The 20,999-nt window shown below is 53.4% G+C and overlaps 1 protein-coding gene across 1 annotated transcript in view; it reads left to right on the top strand.

Annotated features, from left to right (window-relative positions):
• CDH4 (cadherin 4) overlaps positions 1 to 20,999 on the top strand; it is a 475,364-nt gene that overhangs the window by 412,052 nt on the left and 42,313 nt on the right. The window contains exons 5-6 of the mRNA XM_065919692.1: positions 5,295 to 5,450; positions 9,875 to 10,019. Coding sequence (XP_065775764.1) covers positions 5,295 to 5,450; positions 9,875 to 10,019 — 301 coding nt within the window. The remainder of the gene's footprint in view (positions 1 to 5,294; positions 5,451 to 9,874; positions 10,020 to 20,999) is intronic.

Here is a 20,999-nt window from a genome sequence, read left to right as displayed (position 1 = left end):
GTTTGAGTTTCTGCACCAGTTACTCAGTTCCCTTCTCCCCTCAATCGATCAGGCACAGGCACCTCCCTGCCCTCCAGATCTGGTGATAAGGGAGTTTGGCCAGGGAGGACCCTCTTTCTACAAACTGACTCCAAGGAATGGAGCCGGGTCGAAACTCCTCCCCGCTCAGCGCCTCGGACAGGGCTGGTCAGACGTGGTTTGGCCTGAAGGACCATCCCTGGTGGACAGAGAAGGGATGTGTGATGCCGACGGGCCAGAGGCTTGTGTCCGGGACGCATAGCACTTGGAGCCAAGGAGCTGGCAGAAGGCGGGCAGCCGGGACCCCGCATCTCTCTCCAGCAGGACGTGGGGCAGCGTTGATTGAGTGAGGGGAGCCCCTTGGAGCCTGGGGGTGCAGACAGGCATCCAGCTGGACCATGGTCAGTGCTCCTGCTTAGGGCAGACAAGGGACAGGAGAGCCCGACCTGATGAGAGGAAGGAGGAGCCCAGAAAGCCAGAGCGAAGACATCCCTCACAGACTTCAAGGATCTGTGTGTGCAGGCCCAAGTGTGCACAAGCCTGTAAGTGCGTGCAGGCCCGTGTGTGTGTGCATACCTGTATATATGTGCAGGCCCATGTGTGCGTGGCCCGTATGTGCATGCCTGAGTATACACATGCCCATGTGTGCACGTGCCCGTTCCTCTCCCAGAGGCCCTGATCAGCACCCAAGCAGCCCAGGTCACTGACGCCTGTGTGATGAGGCATTGCCTCCTTCTTGCCGACTGTTCCTGACATTTTCTGTTCCCCATCCTCTAATGTATCAGGTAGGAAGCCACCATCATGGTCAGGGTGGCCAGTGACCCTACTCCCATGCTCTTGCCCTGGGGGGCCGCCTCCGATATGTAAACAGTCACAGCTGGTTTAGGACAGGGGTTCTCTATTAAGCCAAATTTTCTCAGAAGCAGAGTTTTCAGGGGGGTAGTTTGTGCTAAAGGTCCCAATTCAGTTGGAAAGGATGTTCATTATCAAATCTCTGAGGCACCTCCATGGAGACCATCCTGTGGTAGTTGTCCTGCTACAGAGATCAGCTGCCCAAGAAAAAGCTGTCTTTAGCTTCTGAGGTAAATCCTCCTAGGCGTGTAGGGGAGGAAAAGTCAACTTCCCTCCTCTTTCTGAGGTCCTGGCTGAGACCCCTGTAATAGAAGACAGATAAACAAGAGGAGAGAAAAACAGAAGTTTATGAACATGTGTGCCTCGTGTACTCTTGGGGGAGACCCAGGGGAAAAGGAGCAGCTCTCCAAGATGCCTTAGAATTCAGGTTTAAGAGGAAGTGAAAGTAAAAGTGTTAGTCACTCAGTTGTGTCCAAATCTTTGTGAGCCCATAGACTATAGCCCGCCAGGGTCCTCTGTCCTTGGAATTCTCCAGGCAAGAATACTGGACTGGGTAGCCATTTCCTTCTCCAGGGGATCTTCCCAAACCAGAGAAAGGGGGAGAGGAAGTGATTTGTAGGAAAAATGATGGCCCTCGGAGGAGAGGTGGGAGGTGCAGTCATGTGACAGGTCTGCCCTCCTCCAGCCCTTCCAGGACTGGTGGCAAGGATGTTCCTCGGTGGATAATCCCTCCTGGGGGGGGGGGGGGGGGCTGTGAGCCCCTCTGAGGCTCTTCTCCAGGCAGATGAGGGAACTCAGAGAGAAAGCCCCTCCTGCAGCTGGTGGCTCTAAAATGCCCGCAGCAGAAACGTCACTGCACCCAGCAGCACATGGCAGGGACCTCGCGCTAACCTCCTCCCGGCCTTGACACTCCCCCAGCAGTTTCTAGGCTTGGAAACCGGGCTGGCAGGCTGCTCCATCTCCCTGAACCCATCTCTCAGTCCTGAGAGGAGGTCAGTTCAGTAAACAGTTGTCTCATTTCAGGGGACGGGGTTGTGGGCAGGCTCCAGAGCAGGCATACAGTCAGGTTATGATGGGAGGCATCTCTATGAAAGCCAAAGAGAATCAAAGTTACTGGTTAGGGCAGACCTGTTTCCGAGCCCTGGGGTGGGAGGCAGCCAGGCGAGTTTTCTGGATGGCGAGCTCACAGTATCTTTGTGGTCTGGATGCCTCTGGTGGGATCGTGTTTTGTCCAGGGAACCTTCTGAGTGGTCATTGGCACAGCAGCAGGCATACAGGCTGTCTGTGCGTGAGATCTTTCAGGTACTTCTCTGAAGTTCATACCCACTCATCCAGCCTTAGTTTGCAGGGTTGTGGGAAAAGGGCAGCTTCGTTTTTAGTGCTTCCCAGTTAGCTCAGCAGGTAAAGAATCTGCCTACCAATTCAGGAGACTCGGGTTTGATCCTTGGGTCGGGAAGAACTCCTGGAGGAGGAAATAACAACCCACCCCAACAGTCTTGCCTGGGAAATCCCATGGACAGAGGAGCCTGGTGGGCTACAGTCCATGGGGTCGAAAAGAGTCAGACACGACAGAGCGACTGAACGCAGCAGCACGATTCTTAGTGATTCTAAGTCGGAAGCGTGGGAGGATATTGGAAGCGTTGGTCTGGAACCATGTAGCCAGATATTTGAGGAAACTAGAAGTAAAATCCAGTCCAGTTACAGGTAAAAAATAAAACCTCAAAGACTACAAACAGGACTAGAATCTCAAGGCACAGAGTTCTACTGAAACCTAACTTTTCTCTCTATAATCACCCCCATTTCTAAGATAATCAGATAATCATGGTAAAACTAATTTTGCAAAGGAAGCCTGATCTCATTTGACGTGGCTCTTGGGAGGTTGCTGGGCGGTGGCTCCTAGCCAGGACTCTCTCTGGTCACCCTGGGCCCTTCTGCTCAGCTGATGAAGGCAGCTCTGGTGGGTTGACCCCACCCGCTGGTGTCTCCATGCTGACCGTCACACCTCCATTGACCTGGGGGAGTTGTCTGCAGTTATCTTACTTTGTGATCTTAGGATAATTGTACCGGGGAGGATTTGTAAAGCCAAGGCGGGTGTTTTCTCTATATGTCCTCTTCTATGGAAGACTTTAAACACCTCCTAGGTGAGCTCCCCTGACCCTCGAGCCTTTTGCCAAGGAATTTCCTAAAGAATTAACAGTCCCTTCACGTTTGTTCTTCCTTCCAGCCAACTGTGAAGTTTTATATTTTCTCAAAAAATAACCCGTTCATCAGGATTTTCAACTTGGTTCGCATAAAATATAAAGAATAAAATAGATTTTTTAAGTCTTATTTTTTCCTCTTAAGCTTGCCAAAGGTACATCTATTTCTTATGAATTTTTTTCCCCAGAGTACAGCTCTTGCATCTTTTTGTCAGTCCTTCCAACTTTTCTGTTTTCAGATTCAGAAATTTCTGCATTCATCTTAATTACCCGGGTGTTCACCATATCCTGCTTTGTCATTCCTTTCCTTCTGGATATAAATGCTCAGTTCATTCACTGTAATTCTGTTTTAATGATGAAAATATTTGAAGTTAAGGGTTTGTTTTGATTCAGTCTCTGGCCAAATTCCTTGGGTTTCGCTGTTTCATTGTCATTACTATTTTTAAATCACCTCTAAATACAGTTTTGATTCTTAACTTGTGGTTACTTCAGAATGTTTTCTAAAATATCTCTTTAAGAATCATCTTTAAATTTTAATTGTATTATTCTAGTAAAAAGTCCTGGTCAATTTTGCTTTGTGGAATTTTTTTGAGGTTTTTATTGTGGTCCATTTTTTTGTAAAAGGTTGCCATGGTCCCCTGGGCTTTGATTTTTAAAAGTTGTCTTTTCTAAAGGTATATTCAGAGTTTATGCTAATCTTAATTTGGCCCCATCAGTTATTCCTTTCATGTCCCTGTGGCTTATTTACAATCTCTCACCATCGGAGAAGCTTGTTGTCTTACATGGTATCCTGCCCGTCAACTGCCCCTTACATGACCAGGACCTCTGCTTCATCTGAATGAAAGACATGCACCTTATGTTTAATTCTGCGGGTGTCCTTGCTATCTCCTATAGTCATGCATTTATCTAACGATCTGGTCAAAAGTGAGGGGCTGTCTACATAGTCCACCCCCAACCCACGTAAAGCACAGAATCGTGCATTTTTTTCTCTGTTCTTTCTGTTGCTTCACCCAACTCTCAGGCTTTGCTAGCTTATTTAGATTTGGGACCCAGATCACCATTATTGAGCGCTTCCCTGGTAGATCAGACAGTAAAGAGTCTGTCTGCAATGCAGAACACCCAGATTTGATCCTTGGGTTGGGAAGATCCCCTGGAGGAGGGAATGGCTACCCACTCCAGGATTCTTGGACTTCCCTGATGGCTCAGATAATAAAGAACCCACCTGCAATGCAGGAGACCCAGGTTCAATCCCTGGGTCGAGAATATCCCATGGAGGAGGGAATGGCAACACACTCCAGTATTCTTGGGCTTCCCTGATGGCTCAGATAATAAAGAACCCGCCTGCAATGCAGGAGACCCAGGTTCGATCCCTGGGTCGAGAATATCCCCTAGAGGAGGGAATGGCAACCCATTCCAGTATTCTTGCCTAGAGAATCCCATGGACAGAGGAACCTGGCAGGCTACAGTCCATGTGGTCACAGAGTCGGACATGACTGAGCGACTATCATTTTCACTTTTCACCATTATTAAATTGTTGTTTTCCACAATATACAATTTCTGTAAACACTGTTTGTGCCTGTACTCAGCTCTGTAACCATGTTGACAACACCTTTCAGGCCTGTTTCTGTGTCCAGACGCTGGTGCGGGGTGGGGGTGGGCATTTCCTAGGCAACCCCTGTTCTCGAGGTCTTCGCTGTGACCCCCTCTCAGGGCAGGGGAGGAGGACCAGAGCAGGAACAGGGGACATTTTCTGTGTCTCTGCGCATCCAAACATTTCCACTGCCTTTCTGCACAGATGATCACTCGGGGGCACAAGTGTCTTGGGCCCTGACCTTTTCCCTAAAAACCCCATGGAGTGAGCTGTGTCCTCGCCCTTGTCTTTCCTGAGGTCTGGCGTGAGGGGCATTTGAACCAGGGTCCTCGGCCATCTCAGACCATCACTGAGGCTCTACCGTGGGCGTCCTCACCTCTGCCGAGCTCCCTGCAGACCCTTTCCTCTTGGAATGCTGTGTCCCCTCCTCCCTGTCACCTGGGGCTCACCGGACATGTACTATAGGCTCTCAGTGAACCCCTGGCCTCACCTGCCCTTCTGGTCCCCCGAGTGGACCTGGCTGTGACCCCACATGCCCCTGGGAGAGACGTCATGCAAGGCCATCCAGTGGGATGAGCAGAAGGTCCAGGTAAGAAGCCTGACCTTCCCCCGCCCCCATCTGCTCCCCCTTCCAGATCCGGTCTGACAAGGACAACGACATCCCCATCCGATACAGCATCACAGGCGTGGGCGCCGACCAGCCCCCCATGGAGGTCTTCAGCATCGACTCCATGTCCGGCCGGATGTACGTCACTCGGCCCATGGACCGGGAGGAGCGAGCCTCCTACCACGTGAGTGTCCCTGGACTCAGACTCCTAAGGGCAGGGGGTTGGAGGGGAATGCAAACCCAAGTCCGTATCGGAAAAGCCCACCCGCCTGCAGGGCGCCTGCCCAGGCTGTGCAATTCACAGAGCAGATGGGCCAAGAATGTGCTCTAGTAACGTGTCCCTGGTGATGCCGGGAGGGTCTGGGACACACTGGGGGAGCCACTGGTCAGAAGCCGTGGACCCACGTGACCAGCCAGGAGTTCTACTGGGGGAGGGGTCGTGCAGCTGCTGTGTCACCCCCACCTCTCCAGTTCCAGACACGCATCCCGGCCCCTCTGCCCCTTGCTCTGAGAGCAGAAAGGCAGCTCTGAGCGAGCGCTGCTGCTTTCATGGGGAGCTGCCAGTGGAGAGGAAAAAACCATGAGAAAGTGAAAGCTGTGAGGCTCAGTTAAAGGGACTGTCCACCACTTTCCACTTGGCCTCCTGGCCTATTGACACACAATTGGCCCTAGAGCTCGGTGGGGACACGGCTCTCACCGCCCACCCTGGCGTCCTTGGGCTCTGCCTCCTCGTCGTGGGATGAGCATTTGTACCTGTGGGAGGCAGAGGCTGGAGCCGGACCTGGGGGGCAGAATTGGGCAGCCCCACCCAGCAGCTGAGACCTGTGCCCTTAACCCCTCCGACCTCCATGCTCTCCTGCAAAGGGGAAACAGCCAGGCTGCCTCAGCGTGTGCTCGGAGGACTCAGGGTGACCATCCCTGTGGTGTTCAGGACAGGGCTCAGCATGTGGTAAGGCTGCCTCTGTGGCTACAGCCAGGGCGTCAGAACTCCCAGCTCCCGGGTTGTGCTCACAGACCTTCAGGTGAGGGGATGCACTCACAGCCTCCGCCCTGTGTCTCTATGAACCGGCACTGACCTCACTTGGCTTCAGCCTGCAGTGCCAGATGTGAACCCTGCTCTTCATATTCAGGTTCATTGTCCACCTCCTGGATGAGAAGGGAGGCTCCACGCGGCAGGCTTGTCCATACCACATCCCCTGGCAGAGAACAGAACCCACCACTGGGGGCGGACCAGTCACAGGCTTTCCTCTCTCAACTGCTCAGCTCCTAGCCCAGGATGGCTGCAGAATTTCTGAGTCCAGCACAAGATGCAATGAGGACCCCTCAGAGCTGACTATGAGTTCTAAGATGGTGATGGCCGAGCGTCAAACCACACACAGACCCTTCTGAGTACAAGGCCCGAATGACTATGAGGGTCACACACTCGCCCCCTGTGAAGTGGGACAGACAGGAGGCTGAAGCTGGAGGACTTGTGGGCCTCATCTCGTGGCCGTCTGGGCCTCCCCGGGCCCTTCTGCACCTCGGTGCAAATGACTCAGAGCCACACCCGGGTGTCACTGTCCGCTCTGAGGACGCCCAGCTCTGGGCACCCCAAGAGCAGCTCGATCCCAAGAGCCCCACACACCCTCTCCCTGCACCACCAAACCAGACCCTGGGAAGGCAGGAGCCACGTTTGGGAAAAGGAGACCCACTTGGCAGTAGACTGAGAGACAGCTCCCCAATCCCTCACCTGCTGTGGGCCAGAGGATCGCTCTGATTTTAGAGTCCACGATTTTAGTGGGGCTCTGATTTTAGTTACCTCTGTCCACGCAGACAGTCTCCTTGCCACTAAAGTCAACCCCCTACATGACGTGACTCGATCACGGGGTGACCCCTGTAACCTTCCCACCTGGAACCTGCGCCTCACATCCCAGAGTCCTCTCTGCTACCCCAACGGGTGCAGTATAATCCCGTCCTGAGTCCCACCATCATCATGGCTGTTGAGAGGGTGGGGCAGCATCTCCCACCTGAGAGGGAGCTGACAGACCATGGACACGGGTCCCTGGAGATGACTGTGCGAAGCCTGTGATCACGAGACAGATGAGCATCACTGTCTGCTCTGCAAGGCGATTCCCCAGAAGGTGCCTTCATGGCTTCCTTAGGAAGCCTTGCTGTTGTGGCCACGAGCCGTCAACTTGGGCGGGATATTCCTGAGCCTCTGTTTCCCTGCCTATAAATAGAGATCCGACAGACCTGTCTCACAGTTCTTGTGAACAATGAGGTGAGGCAGTGCCTGTGGAGGTCTCGGGGCACTCCCAGCCAGAGCCAGCACAGGGTTGGCGGAAGACAACAGGATTCCACACACGGCAGGCATGCACAGCGCATCGCAGGAAATTTACTCTGCACAAGACACCCAGATTTGCAAGTCTCAGGGCATTTCTTATCTCCAAGTTGCAAAGCATTTCTTGTCTCCAACACCCCATCCCCAAGCCTACAGCTGTGTGTCCAGCCTGAGAGATGGAGGGGGATGGTGGGCTCTTAGAGATTTCCAACAGAATCTATCAAATGTTGTTTTAAGCTTTTGGAGGGGGATGAGGAGACCCTGCCAGCCACTTTCCATCGAGAGCTCCACTCGGCCTGCTCCTGCTGCTAAAGATAGCGGCCCAACTGGGGTGTCACTTCAGTTAGAAGATAATAACTTTAATTTTAGCTCAGAATTACTTTTTTCAAAGCCTCCTCAACCTTTGGCTCAGCGCCTTATTGCCTGGCCACGTCTGACAAGATGAAGGATGGCCCAGCCGCCCATAGGAGGATCCCCTGGAGGAGGGTACAGCAACCCACTCCAGTATTCTTGCCTGGAGAATCCCCATGGACAGAGGGGAGCCTGGTGGGCTACAGTCCATGGGGTCACAGAGAGTCAGACACGACTGAAGTGACTTAGCAAGCACACACTGGCCGCCTACGGGAGGACTTCCACAGCAGGGAGGTGCAAACCGGGCTCCAGGAATGGCGACCCGATGACCGGGCGGGGGGCGGGGAGGGGCGTCGGGAGCAGTCGGCTGGGAGAGACAACCGCACCCGCATCCCCATCCTGAGATGTTTAAATGTGATACTTCAAGCTGATCTTTCTTGAAGGGGGCAGTTGCATGGCTCTGCAGGCTGCAGCTCCCAGGAACCTGAGCTCATTTGTCTCCTTGTGATGACATGGATCGTCTCCTCCATGAAGCCTGCCTTGAGCTCCCCCCAAACACATGGTTTCAAGGGGAAAATTCTACACAGGGCTGTCGGCCGAGGCTGCGGATAACTCAAGGTCCCTCCTGCAGTCATGGATGGCACCCTCCCCTCCCCCAAGGCTGGCAGAGCGGCTGGGGGCGCAGGGCATCAAGGGGACTGCCTGATGACTAGGCGGGGCCCCCAGCTTGGAGACCCTCCTCCGGGAGGCTCCTCTGGGCACCCTTGACTTGGCGCTGTCTTGGCATAAGGACCCTGTAGTCCAGTGTGTTTGGTTTCGAGGGTGACATGGTTTCCACAGGGAGATGAGGGCATGGCTGTGTGACAGTCACAGTGCTGGTCTGGAGAGACAGGCCAGTCCCGTCCACCTCCAAGTGTGGTTTTCCTGTCTAGTCTCAGGGCCCCATGGCCCCACTCCAGCACGCTCTGCTGCCCGTGGGGCTCAGCCACTCTGTATCCCCCATGGAGGCCCCCACGCTTACTGTCCTCTGGGCCCCTCGTCCAGGGCTCAGCTCCAGCATCACCTCCTCTGAGAGGCCTGCCTGGCCTCCTCCCCACCCCATGGGTCGTTGCAGTCACATGCCTTCTCAGGGGCCATCTCCTGCATGAGAAGCCCCAGGGCAGCCCCGGGTCTCATGAAGCCATGGACTAGGGCACAGCCAGTGCCTGCCACAGGTGGGTCCTCAATAGATACTGATGGAGTGAATGAATTAATGAGTGAATGAATGAATAAAAGATAAAAATCCAAAATCAAAGAGGGGAGTCTGAGCAGCCCCTGTGGGCCCTCCAGCCCAAGTTGGGGGACCAATCTTTTGTACCTTGAGTTGTTCCCAGATGGAGCTCCCTGGAGCCCCTTCCCCATCGGAGTGGGGCCTTCCACCCCAGGGCCCCTGGACCCATTTCCTCTCTGCTGCCCCAAGAAAGATAAGCCAGGCTAACAGGGTAGACTTGAAGTGGATGCCCAAGTTCAAGGACCCTCTGTGTCTCCTCTCTGGGTCTCCCCCAGGCCTGGCCTCCTGGCAGCAAGGGGCCTAAGCCCCTGCCCCGTTAGCACACACAGCCTTTCTGCACCTGCTCTAGGTAGACGTGAGTCCTCAGCATCAGTGGTGCGGGGATGGATATCAGCGTGGACCCTCGGGTCAGCCTCCAGCTCCCATGGTCGCTCTGTTTCACCCTCCCAGGATGCCTCCCCATTCCCACAGAGGAGAGAACTCAGGCTCATGACGTGTCCCAAGCCCACCCTGAACTCCCCACGCTGCCCCTTGGGGGGCCCTGAACTGCTCTGTCACCCCACCCCAGGGCTGTATCTGCTCTTGGTGGTTCACAAGGCTTAGGGTCAGGCGCATCCCCGCCGGGGGCAGCTGCCGGCCCTGACAGCATATGTTGCTATCCTTCTAGCTCCGAGCACATGCTGTGGATATGAACGGCAACAAGGTGGAGAACCCCATCGACCTGTACATCTATGTCATCGACATGAACGACAACCGCCCCGAGTTCCTCAACCAGGTGTATAATGGCTCCGTGGATGAAGGCTCCAAGCCAGGTGAGCCCTGAGCCCCAAGGGAGGGACGTTCCCGAGGAGGGACATGCAGCCCCCGCCGCCATGATGACACCTGGGACTCATCGCCTCTGAGTTTATTTAAGCACCCACTGCTTGCACTAGGGAGTGGGTATCCCTGCTCCACATACCTCACAGTCCAGGGCAGACACAGACAGAGGGGCTGAAACAAGGGACCAGAGCCACTGCAGTGACTATTTGGCTCAGGAGACCCCTGGGCGCTGAGTCATGGGGATGGCTGTAGATTAGGGAAGGCTCCTCTGCAGAGGTGACCTGTGGGCCAGGAGCTGACTTGTGATCAGGAGCAGCACTCAGAAGTGCAGGGAAGGAGTCTGGCGGCAGGGAGAGCATGTGCAAAGGTCCTGGGGCCAGTCAGGGAGGAGGCTGGCCATCTGAGGCCTCCTGGGCACCTTTGGGCATAGCAGGAAGCCCCTGAGAGGGCTGACTCCCTCAGCCTTAAGAAGTGAGCTGTGTGGCTGAGGCCCTTGGCCCCCCTCAGAGCTGACTCAAGAGCTGACCCGTCTTCCCAAGGACTCCTATCCAGCATAAATGATAATGACCACTTTACAGTGTCTGGTCTCTGGATCCCATAATGACCAAGAAGTGGGCGCCTCCCTCCCCCTTCAACTCAGACAGAACTCAAGGCCTGAGGAGGTGGAGCAAGCAGTCCCAACCCCTCGGTGTGGACATGGGCATGAATCCCCAGCGGATGCTGGCACAACAGCTCAGAGACCCCCAGCATCACCTGGGAATGTGTTATAAGTGCATAGCTGGTGGCCACCTGCTGATTCAAACTCTGCAGGTGGGGCCCCGAGGAGGCAGCCAAGCTCCAAGTAACTCTGCACTTGCTAAGGTTTAAGAAACCCAGCCCCACACTGTCTCCTGACTTGGGGGAGGGTGGGGGGCAGTCGTCCTCAGGATTACTCAGTTTGGGGTAGGCAGGGGCAGGGGGCAGTGTGGAGCTGAGCCAAGCGCCACTGCTGAGGCCCCTGCTAAGGGCTGCTGGAAGCTGCCACTAAAATTCGGACTCTGGTTACATTTGAGCTTGAGAGAAACAAAAGGTCATTTTGATTCATGAGTGATGCCCCATGCAATACTGGGAACATACGCACAGTAAAGGTGTTGCCTGCCATCTGAACATCACAGAGGCTGCCCCTCCCCAGCCCCCGGTGGGCGCCCATCCTGGGAAGACTTCCCAGGCCTCTGAGGAGGGGTCAGCAGGCATCTAGCATGCAGAGGGGCATAAAAGCAAACATTTATCGTCTCTTCTCCCTGGAGGCAGTTGTCACAGCTCCGTCTCCAGGGGCTGCTGCTTCCACAAGGTGAAATGCGTTTACAACTGATTGTCCTCAGAATCAGGAGGCTTGGACCAGCCTGATGTCAGCAAAGGGAAAGCAATGTGACATTATTTCTGCAGAAACCTCGGGCAGCTGGGCCCTGCCGGCCCCTGAGGGGCAGGTGGGTGGCCAAATTAGCTACAAACAGCCAAAGAAAGTGAAGGAGGACTGCTGACAGCCAGCTCTTTAAGGAGCAGGGTGGAGAGTGGGTGTCAGGCTTGGTGGGTGTGAGGGGGGTGGGGACATTCTTGTTAACGGAAGCGGTGGGTCCTCTCTCTCCAAGACCCAAGACACTCTGTGAAGGTGCCTCAAATCAAGTCTCCCACGTCTTATTTTCAAACAAATCAATGAGACAGTTTTCCCAAACGCATGACTGCCTTTACTCATTAGGATAACAAAAACAACAAACTGCTTCATCTTCCCCTCAAAATCCTGATAAGCCTTTAAGCCAGGACGTTGGAGCATCCTCGGATCTCTGGACGTGGCCTGGGCAGGCTGAAAGCTGGCCCTTTATTCCCTGGGCCCTCAACACATTTGCAGGGCTGTTTGCACTAAATGTTGGGTGACTTTCGGAGCCCCTGGGTGCCCCCAGTTCCACTTCTGGTCCCAGAATAACCATCAGGGGGGACCAGAGATGTGACCTCTTTGTGCAAAGCCAGGATGGAGCTGCACGGTGCCTTGTTGGGCCTGGCTTGATGCCCTGGTCCAAGAGGAGGAGGCCATGTCCAAACAGAGCAGGGCCCACCTCCTCAACACAGGAGGCTCCCCGGGATATGGAAACAGTCTCTATAAGTCCTTCTCTCACCCCAGTAAATTACAATAATAAAAGGTTTTACACAATGCCTTTGTGGGATAAGGAAAAACTACCGCCAGAAATTAGTCATTATTCTCTGGAATGATAGGCTAATGAAGGGTTTCAGACACATGTTCTAATGGAAAACAAGTGGAAAGATGTATTCAGTATTGACTCAGCTGGGTAGGAGTTGGCTAAGGTCTGGGATGTTTTGGCGGGGACATCAGCCAGCCACCGGGGGCCAGATCCCAGGTCACCCCACATCCTCCCCGACCCCCAGGCCCCTCCATGTCATGAAGCCCTCTCTGGTTTTGCTGAGTTGCAGAGGCCTCACACACAATTCCGGTTCATACAGCTGTCCAGTTCAGTTCAGTCACTCAGTCGTGTCCGACTCTTTGCCACCCCATGGACGCCGGGCTTCCCTGTCCATCACCAACTCCCGGAGCTTACTCAAACTCGTGTCCATAGAGTTGGTGATGCCATCCAACCAACTCATCCTCTGTCGTCCCCTTATCCTCCTGCCTTCAATCTTTCCCAGCAACTGGGTCTTTTCCAATGAGTCAACTCTTCACATGAGATGGCCAAAGTATTGGAGTTTCAGCATCAGTCCTTCCAAAGAACACCCAGGACTGATCTTCTTTAGCATGGACTGGTTGGATCTCCTTGCAGTCCAAGGGACTCTCAAGAGTCTTCTCCAACACCACAGTTCAAAAGCATCAACTATTCAGCGCTCAGTTTTCTTCATAGTCCAACTCACATCTAGCTGAGAAGCTGAATTTCTCGTTGTATTTATATAAATGGCCACGTGGGGGCAGTGGTTGCTGTGTTGGGTCCCCATCCAGATGGGGCCACAGCCCCAGTCCCTCCGCATGCCTGGGATCTTTGGTCCCCTCCTGATCATGGTGCCAAATCCTGGAGGGAACTTGCCAGGGGCCACCAAGACCTGGGAGACTGCATGCGAGGCTGGAGATGAGAAAGGGAGGCAGGTCCACTGACCGCCCTATGAATGTCCCACACTGGAGCTTTGCTTGGGTGGGTGCCCCACCACTTCCAGGCACACACCCCACCTCTGCCTTTCCAAATTCTGCCTTGACACCCCCCGTCTTGTGTCCCCCAAATCTGCTGTGCCCACCCCCGGAGGGGGACCATCTCTTGCCTCCAGGCAGAAGCTGCACCTGCAGAATTGGCTGCGTAGTGCACACAGGCGAACAGGTTCACCAGCTCTGTGCACTCCTGCTCTCAGGACACGTGGGCGCTGGATGTGCATCCTTGTCCAGCAAAACCGGTCTTAAGGAAGCAGTCTTTTCCATCAAATCCTCTTTCCCTAGCTTTGAAGTTGACCCCGTGCTCGTGAGTTCAGATTAATAATAATTATGAAAAATTATGTCTGTAATATAGATGTTTTCCATAAAGAAATGGAGTTTCATTTATTTCAAGTGCACCAGAAAGTGGAACCAAAATTAGAGTTTCCCAGAAGAAAGGTTCAATTGAGACGCAACAAGAAGAAACCCAAGAGGATTGTGACCTGGTGCCTACTGAAGCCTGGGGTAACAGAGGCATCTCTGGCCCTGGGTGGGCAGGAAGGCTGGGCTTTGGGCAACCTTGAACCTCCTAGGCAAGCACCGCTCCAAGCAGCTCTTCAATGTGCTTCCTGATAGGATCTCATTGGAAGAAATATCTTTTTAAGATACCTTTTTATTTTGACATGATAGTAGACGCACGTGCAGTTGTAAGAAGTAAAACAGAGACATCCCACAGACCCATCCCCTGACTTCCCCCAGTGGTAACATCTCACAGATGCAGGGTCACACCAGGGTGTGACACTGGTGCAAGCCCTGGCCCTCACTCACACTTCAGCACGTGTGTGTATGTCAGTGCGTGTGTGCCCATGCAATTTATCACATGTGCAGATTCACATGACCTCCATGGTCAAGGCAGTAACATTTAAGAAGGCTAACACCCATCTCCCTGCTCACTGATCCATCTGCCCACCATCCCTACCCTTGCAACCACTGACCTGCTCTCCATACCTGTGATTTTATCATTTTAAGACTTTCATATAATTGTGACCATAGCAGTACGTTACCTTTGAGCATGCTCTCGGTCACTCAGTCGTGTCTGACTTTTGTGACCCCATGGACTGTGGATTGCCAGGCCCCTCTGTCCATGGGATTCTCCAGGCAAGAATACTGGAGTGGGTCGCCATGCCCTCTTCCAAGGGATCTTCCTGCCCTGGGGATCAAACTCATGTCTCTTGCATTTCCTGCATTGGCAGGCGGATTCTTTACCACTAGCACAACCAGTCCATCCTAAAGGAAATAAGTCCTGAATATTCATTGGAAGGACTGATGCTGAAGCTGAAACTCCAATACTTTGGGCACCTGATGCGAAGAACTGACTCATTTGAAAAGACCTTGATGCTGGGAAAGATTGAAGGCAGGAGGAGAAGGGGACTACAGAGGATGATATGGTTGGATGGCATCACCAACTGAATGGACATGGGTTTGGGTGAACTCCAGGAGTTGGTAATGGACAGGAAGGCCTGGCGTGCTGCAGTTTATGGGGTCGCAAAGAGTCAGACATGACTGAGCGACTGAACTGAACTGAGCACCACCTGGGAAGCCCATGTTACCTTTGGGGGCTGGGTTTTTCCACTCAGTATAATTTTCTGGATATTCAGGCAAATTGTGTGTCCTACACACATTTCTTTTCATTGCTGAGAAGTACGCAGTATGGATGCCCTACCCTCATTCTGGTTGTCCCAGTTTGGGGCAGTAATGAAGCTGCCAAGAACTTTCACTCACATGTGGACTTTCATGTGAATTTTCATTTCTCTGGGACAAATGCCTGAGGACTCAGTCACTGGGGGGTACAGGGACCAGGTGTTTAGCTCTGCCAGGAAGTGCCATGCACTTTTCTGGAGTGACCGTACGATCTCCCTTCCCAGCATCTGAGCATTCTGGCTTCTCCGTGTCCTTGCCAGCATTTGGTGGTGTCATCATGTCGTGTTAGCTGTTCTGACAGATGCACATTGGTACCTCACTGTGGTTTTTATTTCTTTCCCTGATGCTAACTATGGTGGCGATCCCTTCTTGTGCTTGACATCTGCATCTCTTCCTTGCTGAGACGTCTCTTCATGTCTTGTGTCCATCTTCTAATTAGTTGCTTTTTTAATCACTGAGTTTTGAGAATTCTTTATTTGAGATGCAAGCCCTTTGCCAGATGTGTGGTCTGCAGATAATTTCTTCTACTCTGGGACTCATGTTTTCACACTCTTCAGGGGGTCTTTTGGGAGCAAGAGTTTTTCATTTTGATGAAGTTCAATTTTTCACTCTCCTTTGATGGATTGGACTTGCGTATTGAGAACCCTTCACAAACCCTGGGTCCTGAAGATGTTCTAGATTTCATTCTAAAGGTTTTATAGTTTCACATTTTATATTTCGTCCTTGGTCCATTCCAAGTTAATTTCTTTTCTCTTAATGTTTCAAATTTGTTCATCTATTAACCAAAAAAAATGTGCTTCACCCCACTCCATTATATTCACATTTCAGGGATGCTATAGACTGTTCTAATTCACTTTTGGACATTGACTTTTCTATTCTGAGTTAATTTCTGTGTGATTTTTATAGAAGGCGTGAGACTTAGTCTGGTTCATTTCTTTGCTTATGGATGCCCAGACGCTCCTGCACTGTTTGTTGGAAAGGCTTTCTGTCTTTCATTGAGTTGCTTGTGTACCTCTGTCAAAAATCAGTTGGCTTGTTTATGGGTTCGCTCTGGGTTCTCTGCTCCCATCCACTGATCCGCCAGCACCTCGCTCCCTGGATGCCGGTAGCTCCATAGGAAACCTTGAGTGGAGCAGAGGTAAAGGCTGCTTCAGATTCCAGCTACCCCTTGTCCTCGCGGGGTGGGACTGAACACTTGGCAGGTGATGTCACATGGCACTCAGCCACTCATGTTAGATTCCCAGTGGCCAGCTGTGGCCAGCGTGTGGCATGGCAGGGCCTCGGCCAGCCACTCACTCTGTCTCATGGTTAAATGGAGGTAATAGTACCACCGACCTTGGGGAATCAGCTGAAGGTGTCCACCTGAGGCACCTGACACCTGTGCTATTGTTAATGGTGTAATTACTATTAACAGGTATTACCTTATTACTATTGTTAAATGTTCTTACTCAAAATATCGGTTCATTTTCCCAACTCTGGTAGCAAGTTACATTGTCAGATGGAATCTCAGATTGAACCATAAGACTCGCTTAAAACTAGCTGTCCTCTACATTATGTTCCTGCGTCCCTCAGGTCACCTGATGGCCGAGCCAAACCTCAGACGTTCTGAATTATCACAAATTCTCCACTGGCCACGGCTGAACGATAGCCGTTTTGCAGCCTGGGCTGGGCCAGCCGGAGCCAAGCTGAGGCCTGGTCCCTGAGCTGATGGGAGGATTGGGCCCAGGTGCCCCTCCGGGCCCTTCAGGAGGATGCGCAGGAGAGGGAAGGGGAGGGGCCCTCCTAGGATGAGGCCACAGTTGGGCCTTAATGGGGCGCAGCGGAAGGCGTTCACGAGGAGAAGCTGGAGGGAACCCCTGCAAGCCCCGGCCTCCAGCCGACCTGGCTTCCCCATCGGGCCCCCACTCACCCCTCCGACCCCAGTCCTGTTCCCAGAGTTGCATGGGGTTGGGGGGGTGGCACTGCAGAGCAGAGGCTGAAACCCTGGGAAGCCCTCGGCCAGGCCGACTTTCTTCACCAGAAGCAAGCGCTCTCCTGCACCTCGGGATGCTCCTCAGGGGTGCAGGCGCATCTTTAAAAGGTCAAGTTCGGCTCCTTGGGACTTGGCCTTTTTGAGAAGAAGAAGGATAGACTTAAAAACTCTGGGCCCCCTGACCTGCAGCTTCTGAGCCCGACCGCTTCCCAGGCTCCTGAACCTGGACGGGGGAGGCCCCGCGTCTCTGCTGGAGGCCTCAGGCTCCCCCGCAGTGGGCGCACCTGCCGCTGATGCTCTGACTATGCGGCCGCCAGGGAAACAGCACTGACCCGGCCGCTGGGGGCTGGGCACCGCGTTAGGGCCTCCAGACAGGAAACCGGCTGAATCGCCGACAGCCCCGTGACAGGCACTGTGGACAGGAGGGACCAGAGGCGAAGAGCAGGTAAGAAAAGACACAGCGGGAGCACGCGTCTCCGAACCAAACCCGGGCGGCTCCCTGGTGCGGTGCTACCAGTCCACCACACGGGGTGTGGTTGTGGTGAAGGAACGTGTGGTGTTTACTGAAACGGCTCCAAACGGGGACAGGCGGTTCGTGCTCAAAAGATCCAAACCCTTCTTGCGGGGTTGAGGGTAGGGGGTGTGGGGGGCGAGCAGGAGAGTGATGACTAGCTCGTGCACAGTTCTCTGCTTGGCGGGGTCACACGGCAGGGCGGGGTCGCAGGGGTCAATATTATCAACTCTTAGGCGCCTGTAGGTCGGGCCACAGTGCTCAGAACTCATGGTCATCAAATAGTTAATGCCCTCCACAGGGTGGTGGTCTCAGGCTTTGTTAACCCACCCAGGAGACCAGCATCAGACGCTGTTATCCGGGTACTTCAGAGAGGAGCTGGTGCATGGGGGCGGGGCCAGCGGGGGCGGGGCCGGCGGGGCGGGGCCAGCGCGGGGAAGTTGGGGCGGAGGCCCGGGTGTGTCCTGGTTCCGTTCAGGTGGAGGCAAGAGTAAAACCAGGTGATCTGGCTCACGAGCTGCAGTTGTAACCATGGAGCTAAACTGCCTCCCCTCCCCAGCCTGGGTCAGGAATAACTATGGACGCAAGTCTCAGAAAACCCAGTTGAAACAAGTAGCCTTTTAGATGAGCGCACGAAGCCGGCAGACTCACCCTCTCTGTGCCCTTTGCCTCCCTCTCTGATTCCTCACCACGAGGTCACATTATGGCTGCCGTACCTCCAAGCATCACATCCACTATCAGGGGAGAAGGGCAGTGTGTAGCGTGGGAACCGTCCCCCTGGAAAAGCACACACAAAAACTGTGTGTGCGGTGCCCTTTCTCCAGGGTGGGAAAGCGTGAACTCCACCTCCGGGAAGCCCATTGTCCAGTTGAGGAACCAAAAGACAGGTGTGCTAGGTAGGGGCCTGCAAATGGTATCTGATGCACGTGTGGGCAAAGACCATCAGGACGGGAGAAGTCTTTCCTGTCCCAGGGCCTCTGCACGGGCTGCGCCTACAGCCTGGCCATTCTCCCCCTGACCGCTAGCACACTGGCTCCTCCACGCTTCTCCAGAGCTGTCTTCCCCACGGCTCTCACCAGCAGGCCCCTCCCTGCACACAGAGGCCTCTGGTCCTATCACTACTGCATCCTCTCAATTTGTTGTCATCACTGCTTTTCCCCTTTGCAGGGCAGAGACACTGTCTGTTCCATCACCTCCTCCATCACCACCACCATGTGCCTGAGCAAGGGTGGGATTCAGTGACAGCTCAGCCTGAGCCACGGGCCAGCTCGGGGGGTGGGGACCACACCTCCGTACCCAGGGCCCCACCTCCCTGGAGCTCCGAGGGTGCGCAGCAGTTCTGTGAAGGCCTCCTGGAGGGTCCACACCTGTGCAGAGGGAGGCGGCCAGGCCTGCGGTGTGCCCCAGCGGCTGGCAGTGTCTGGTGCTATGTGGCTCAACCCCTAGTCAGGTTTGTCCTGCTGACCCTCCAGTCTCACACTTCCTGCCACCCTGCCCAGCCCCCACTTTTCAGGAAACAAGCTCACAGGACTCAGGACGGACCTCACAGCTCCATCCTCATAGCTGGACGCACCTCTCCCCTCTGCACCAGCTGGGGGTCCATGGCCTTACAACAGACCTTCCCTCTGGAAATCAGAGTCACCGTGTGGTCTCCTGCCTGGAGGCAGCCAGACGGGTCTCATGGCGTCTCTCGAGCCTCCCAAGAAAAGATTCCTCCGTATCGATTATTTTTACTTAAAAAAAAAAAAAAAAGCTCTAATTGGAATCTCTGCTTTTCCTAACCCCTTGTAACTGCAGGAGGGCCTATGTTATAAATTTTGAAATTAATGTCACTTTAAAATATTAAATAGCAGAGAAATCTACATGCTGCAAATGAAGTCAAAGAAACCTTCATCTATATAATGCAGAGTTTTTGCTTAAATAGATTATTCTATTAGTGGGCCCTGTTTATTTATTTATTTTATTTCTGTGCCAGTGGAGGTCCCCCTGAGACTAATGCCACGGACTATTGCACAGATGGCACCAGATACTTGAAAGTCATCCGAATATTAAGAATTTAAATCTTTAGCCTTAGTGATTTGAGCAGAAAGCCAATTATGGGGCTGAATTAGTTTTCAAATTAAACTGCGATTTAAGGCTTGTGAAATTAATCCTTTAAGGCGCATGGCAGCGTTTGTACATGAACTCCTCGCAAGAACCCAGCCTCTGTCTTCTCCCCCTTTCCCTGCCAGCCCGATTAATAGAGAGATGTCCAGCATCTCAGGCAGCAGACGGCATGCCCTCTTAGATGAAAGTGCAGAGAATGTTCAGTTTCATTTGTTAAGATGAAGTCAGGCCTTTCTACTGGGGAGGGAGGGAGACCCAAGGAGAAAGCCCCAGAAGGTGATTTCCTCCTGGATCTCACAGCCCAGCTGGTGGGGAGAGGCTTATCTCCCAGGTTATGACAGAGGCTGCTGCAGTGAGCAGTCCCAGCAGAGCGCACAGCTGGGTACAACGGCCAAATCGCTCCCTCCCATGGGTGGCCCAGGCTGCCTCAGCAGGTACACCATGACACTGGGGCTACTGGGCGCTTACGCTGCCCGTGGACCAGACTGGAGGAGGCTCAGGCTTAGCGGGGGACTTGATGGCCAGGTCACGCCTTCCCAGACACTGGGGCCAGCCCTGTTCACAACCCAAGGTGTGGTGTAGCTGCTGAACACTCACTGGAGGGTTTAGGAAGGGGTGCCCTCCAGTGGAAGGAGAGTGAGTCATGGGACACAGTCCAGGGGCAGAGGTAGGGTGCCGCCCAAGTCAGGGCCAGCCCCCAGGTTAAGGCCTGGCCCCCAAGTTAGGAACCATCTCAGAGTGCCCACTGGGGGTGGCACTGGGGGCTGGGACGAGTGCCCAGACCACAAGCAGAGGCCGTCTCCCCAGGCAGCTCTCCAGGTTTCAGAAAGGAGCTCCTTCCACCCCTGCCCCGCCCTCTTCTTCTAGGAAGGAAGTGAAAATAACCCTGAGCCCTAGATCAGTTCCAGGGCCCCGAACACTTATATTTCATCTGGGTTTGTTGCTATGGCAACCCTGCCCTTGGCCTTTGGGCTCAGAGCACTTGGGCATGCCTGGGTCACCTGACCACAGAGCAGTGGCCACAAACCCGCCAGGTTTTCAGAATCTGTTTTGAAGGAAACCAAATTGTGATTAAGGCTGAAAAAAAGTCCCATCAGTTTTCCTTTTTTAAAATAACATTTTACCTTCTGATCATCAAGTGATAATCTTTGGAAGAAACTTGGGAGATATAGAGAAAATCACAAAGAAAAAACGCCCTCTTCCATCTTGCCTGCCACGCAGATTGCCGTGAGCATGTCCGTCAAAGATCCCTCTGGTCTCCTCTCTGCACGAACACATTGTTATATTAAAGAACACAGTTTAGAAGCTGGATTGTTCTCCATTTTGCTGTATATCATGAGCACTTCAAGTGTCATGAAATATTCTGACTTTAAACGATTCCATTGTGGGAATGTACCACAGTTTATTCAGCCAGTTGTCAGACTTTCAGCATCAATTACTTATTTTTTTTAATTTATTTATTTTTGGCTGTGCTGGGTCTTCACCACTTTGCATGGGCTTCCCCTAGTTGCAGCAAGCAGGGG

This window comes from Muntiacus reevesi, chromosome 2 (genome assembly GCF_963930625.1).
Source record: "Muntiacus reevesi chromosome 2, mMunRee1.1, whole genome shotgun sequence".
NCBI classification, from domain to species: Eukaryota; Metazoa; Chordata; class Mammalia; order Artiodactyla; family Cervidae; genus Muntiacus; species Muntiacus reevesi.
Note: the sequence above shows the minus strand (reverse complement) of the source record. Positions and strands in the feature narration are given on the sequence as shown.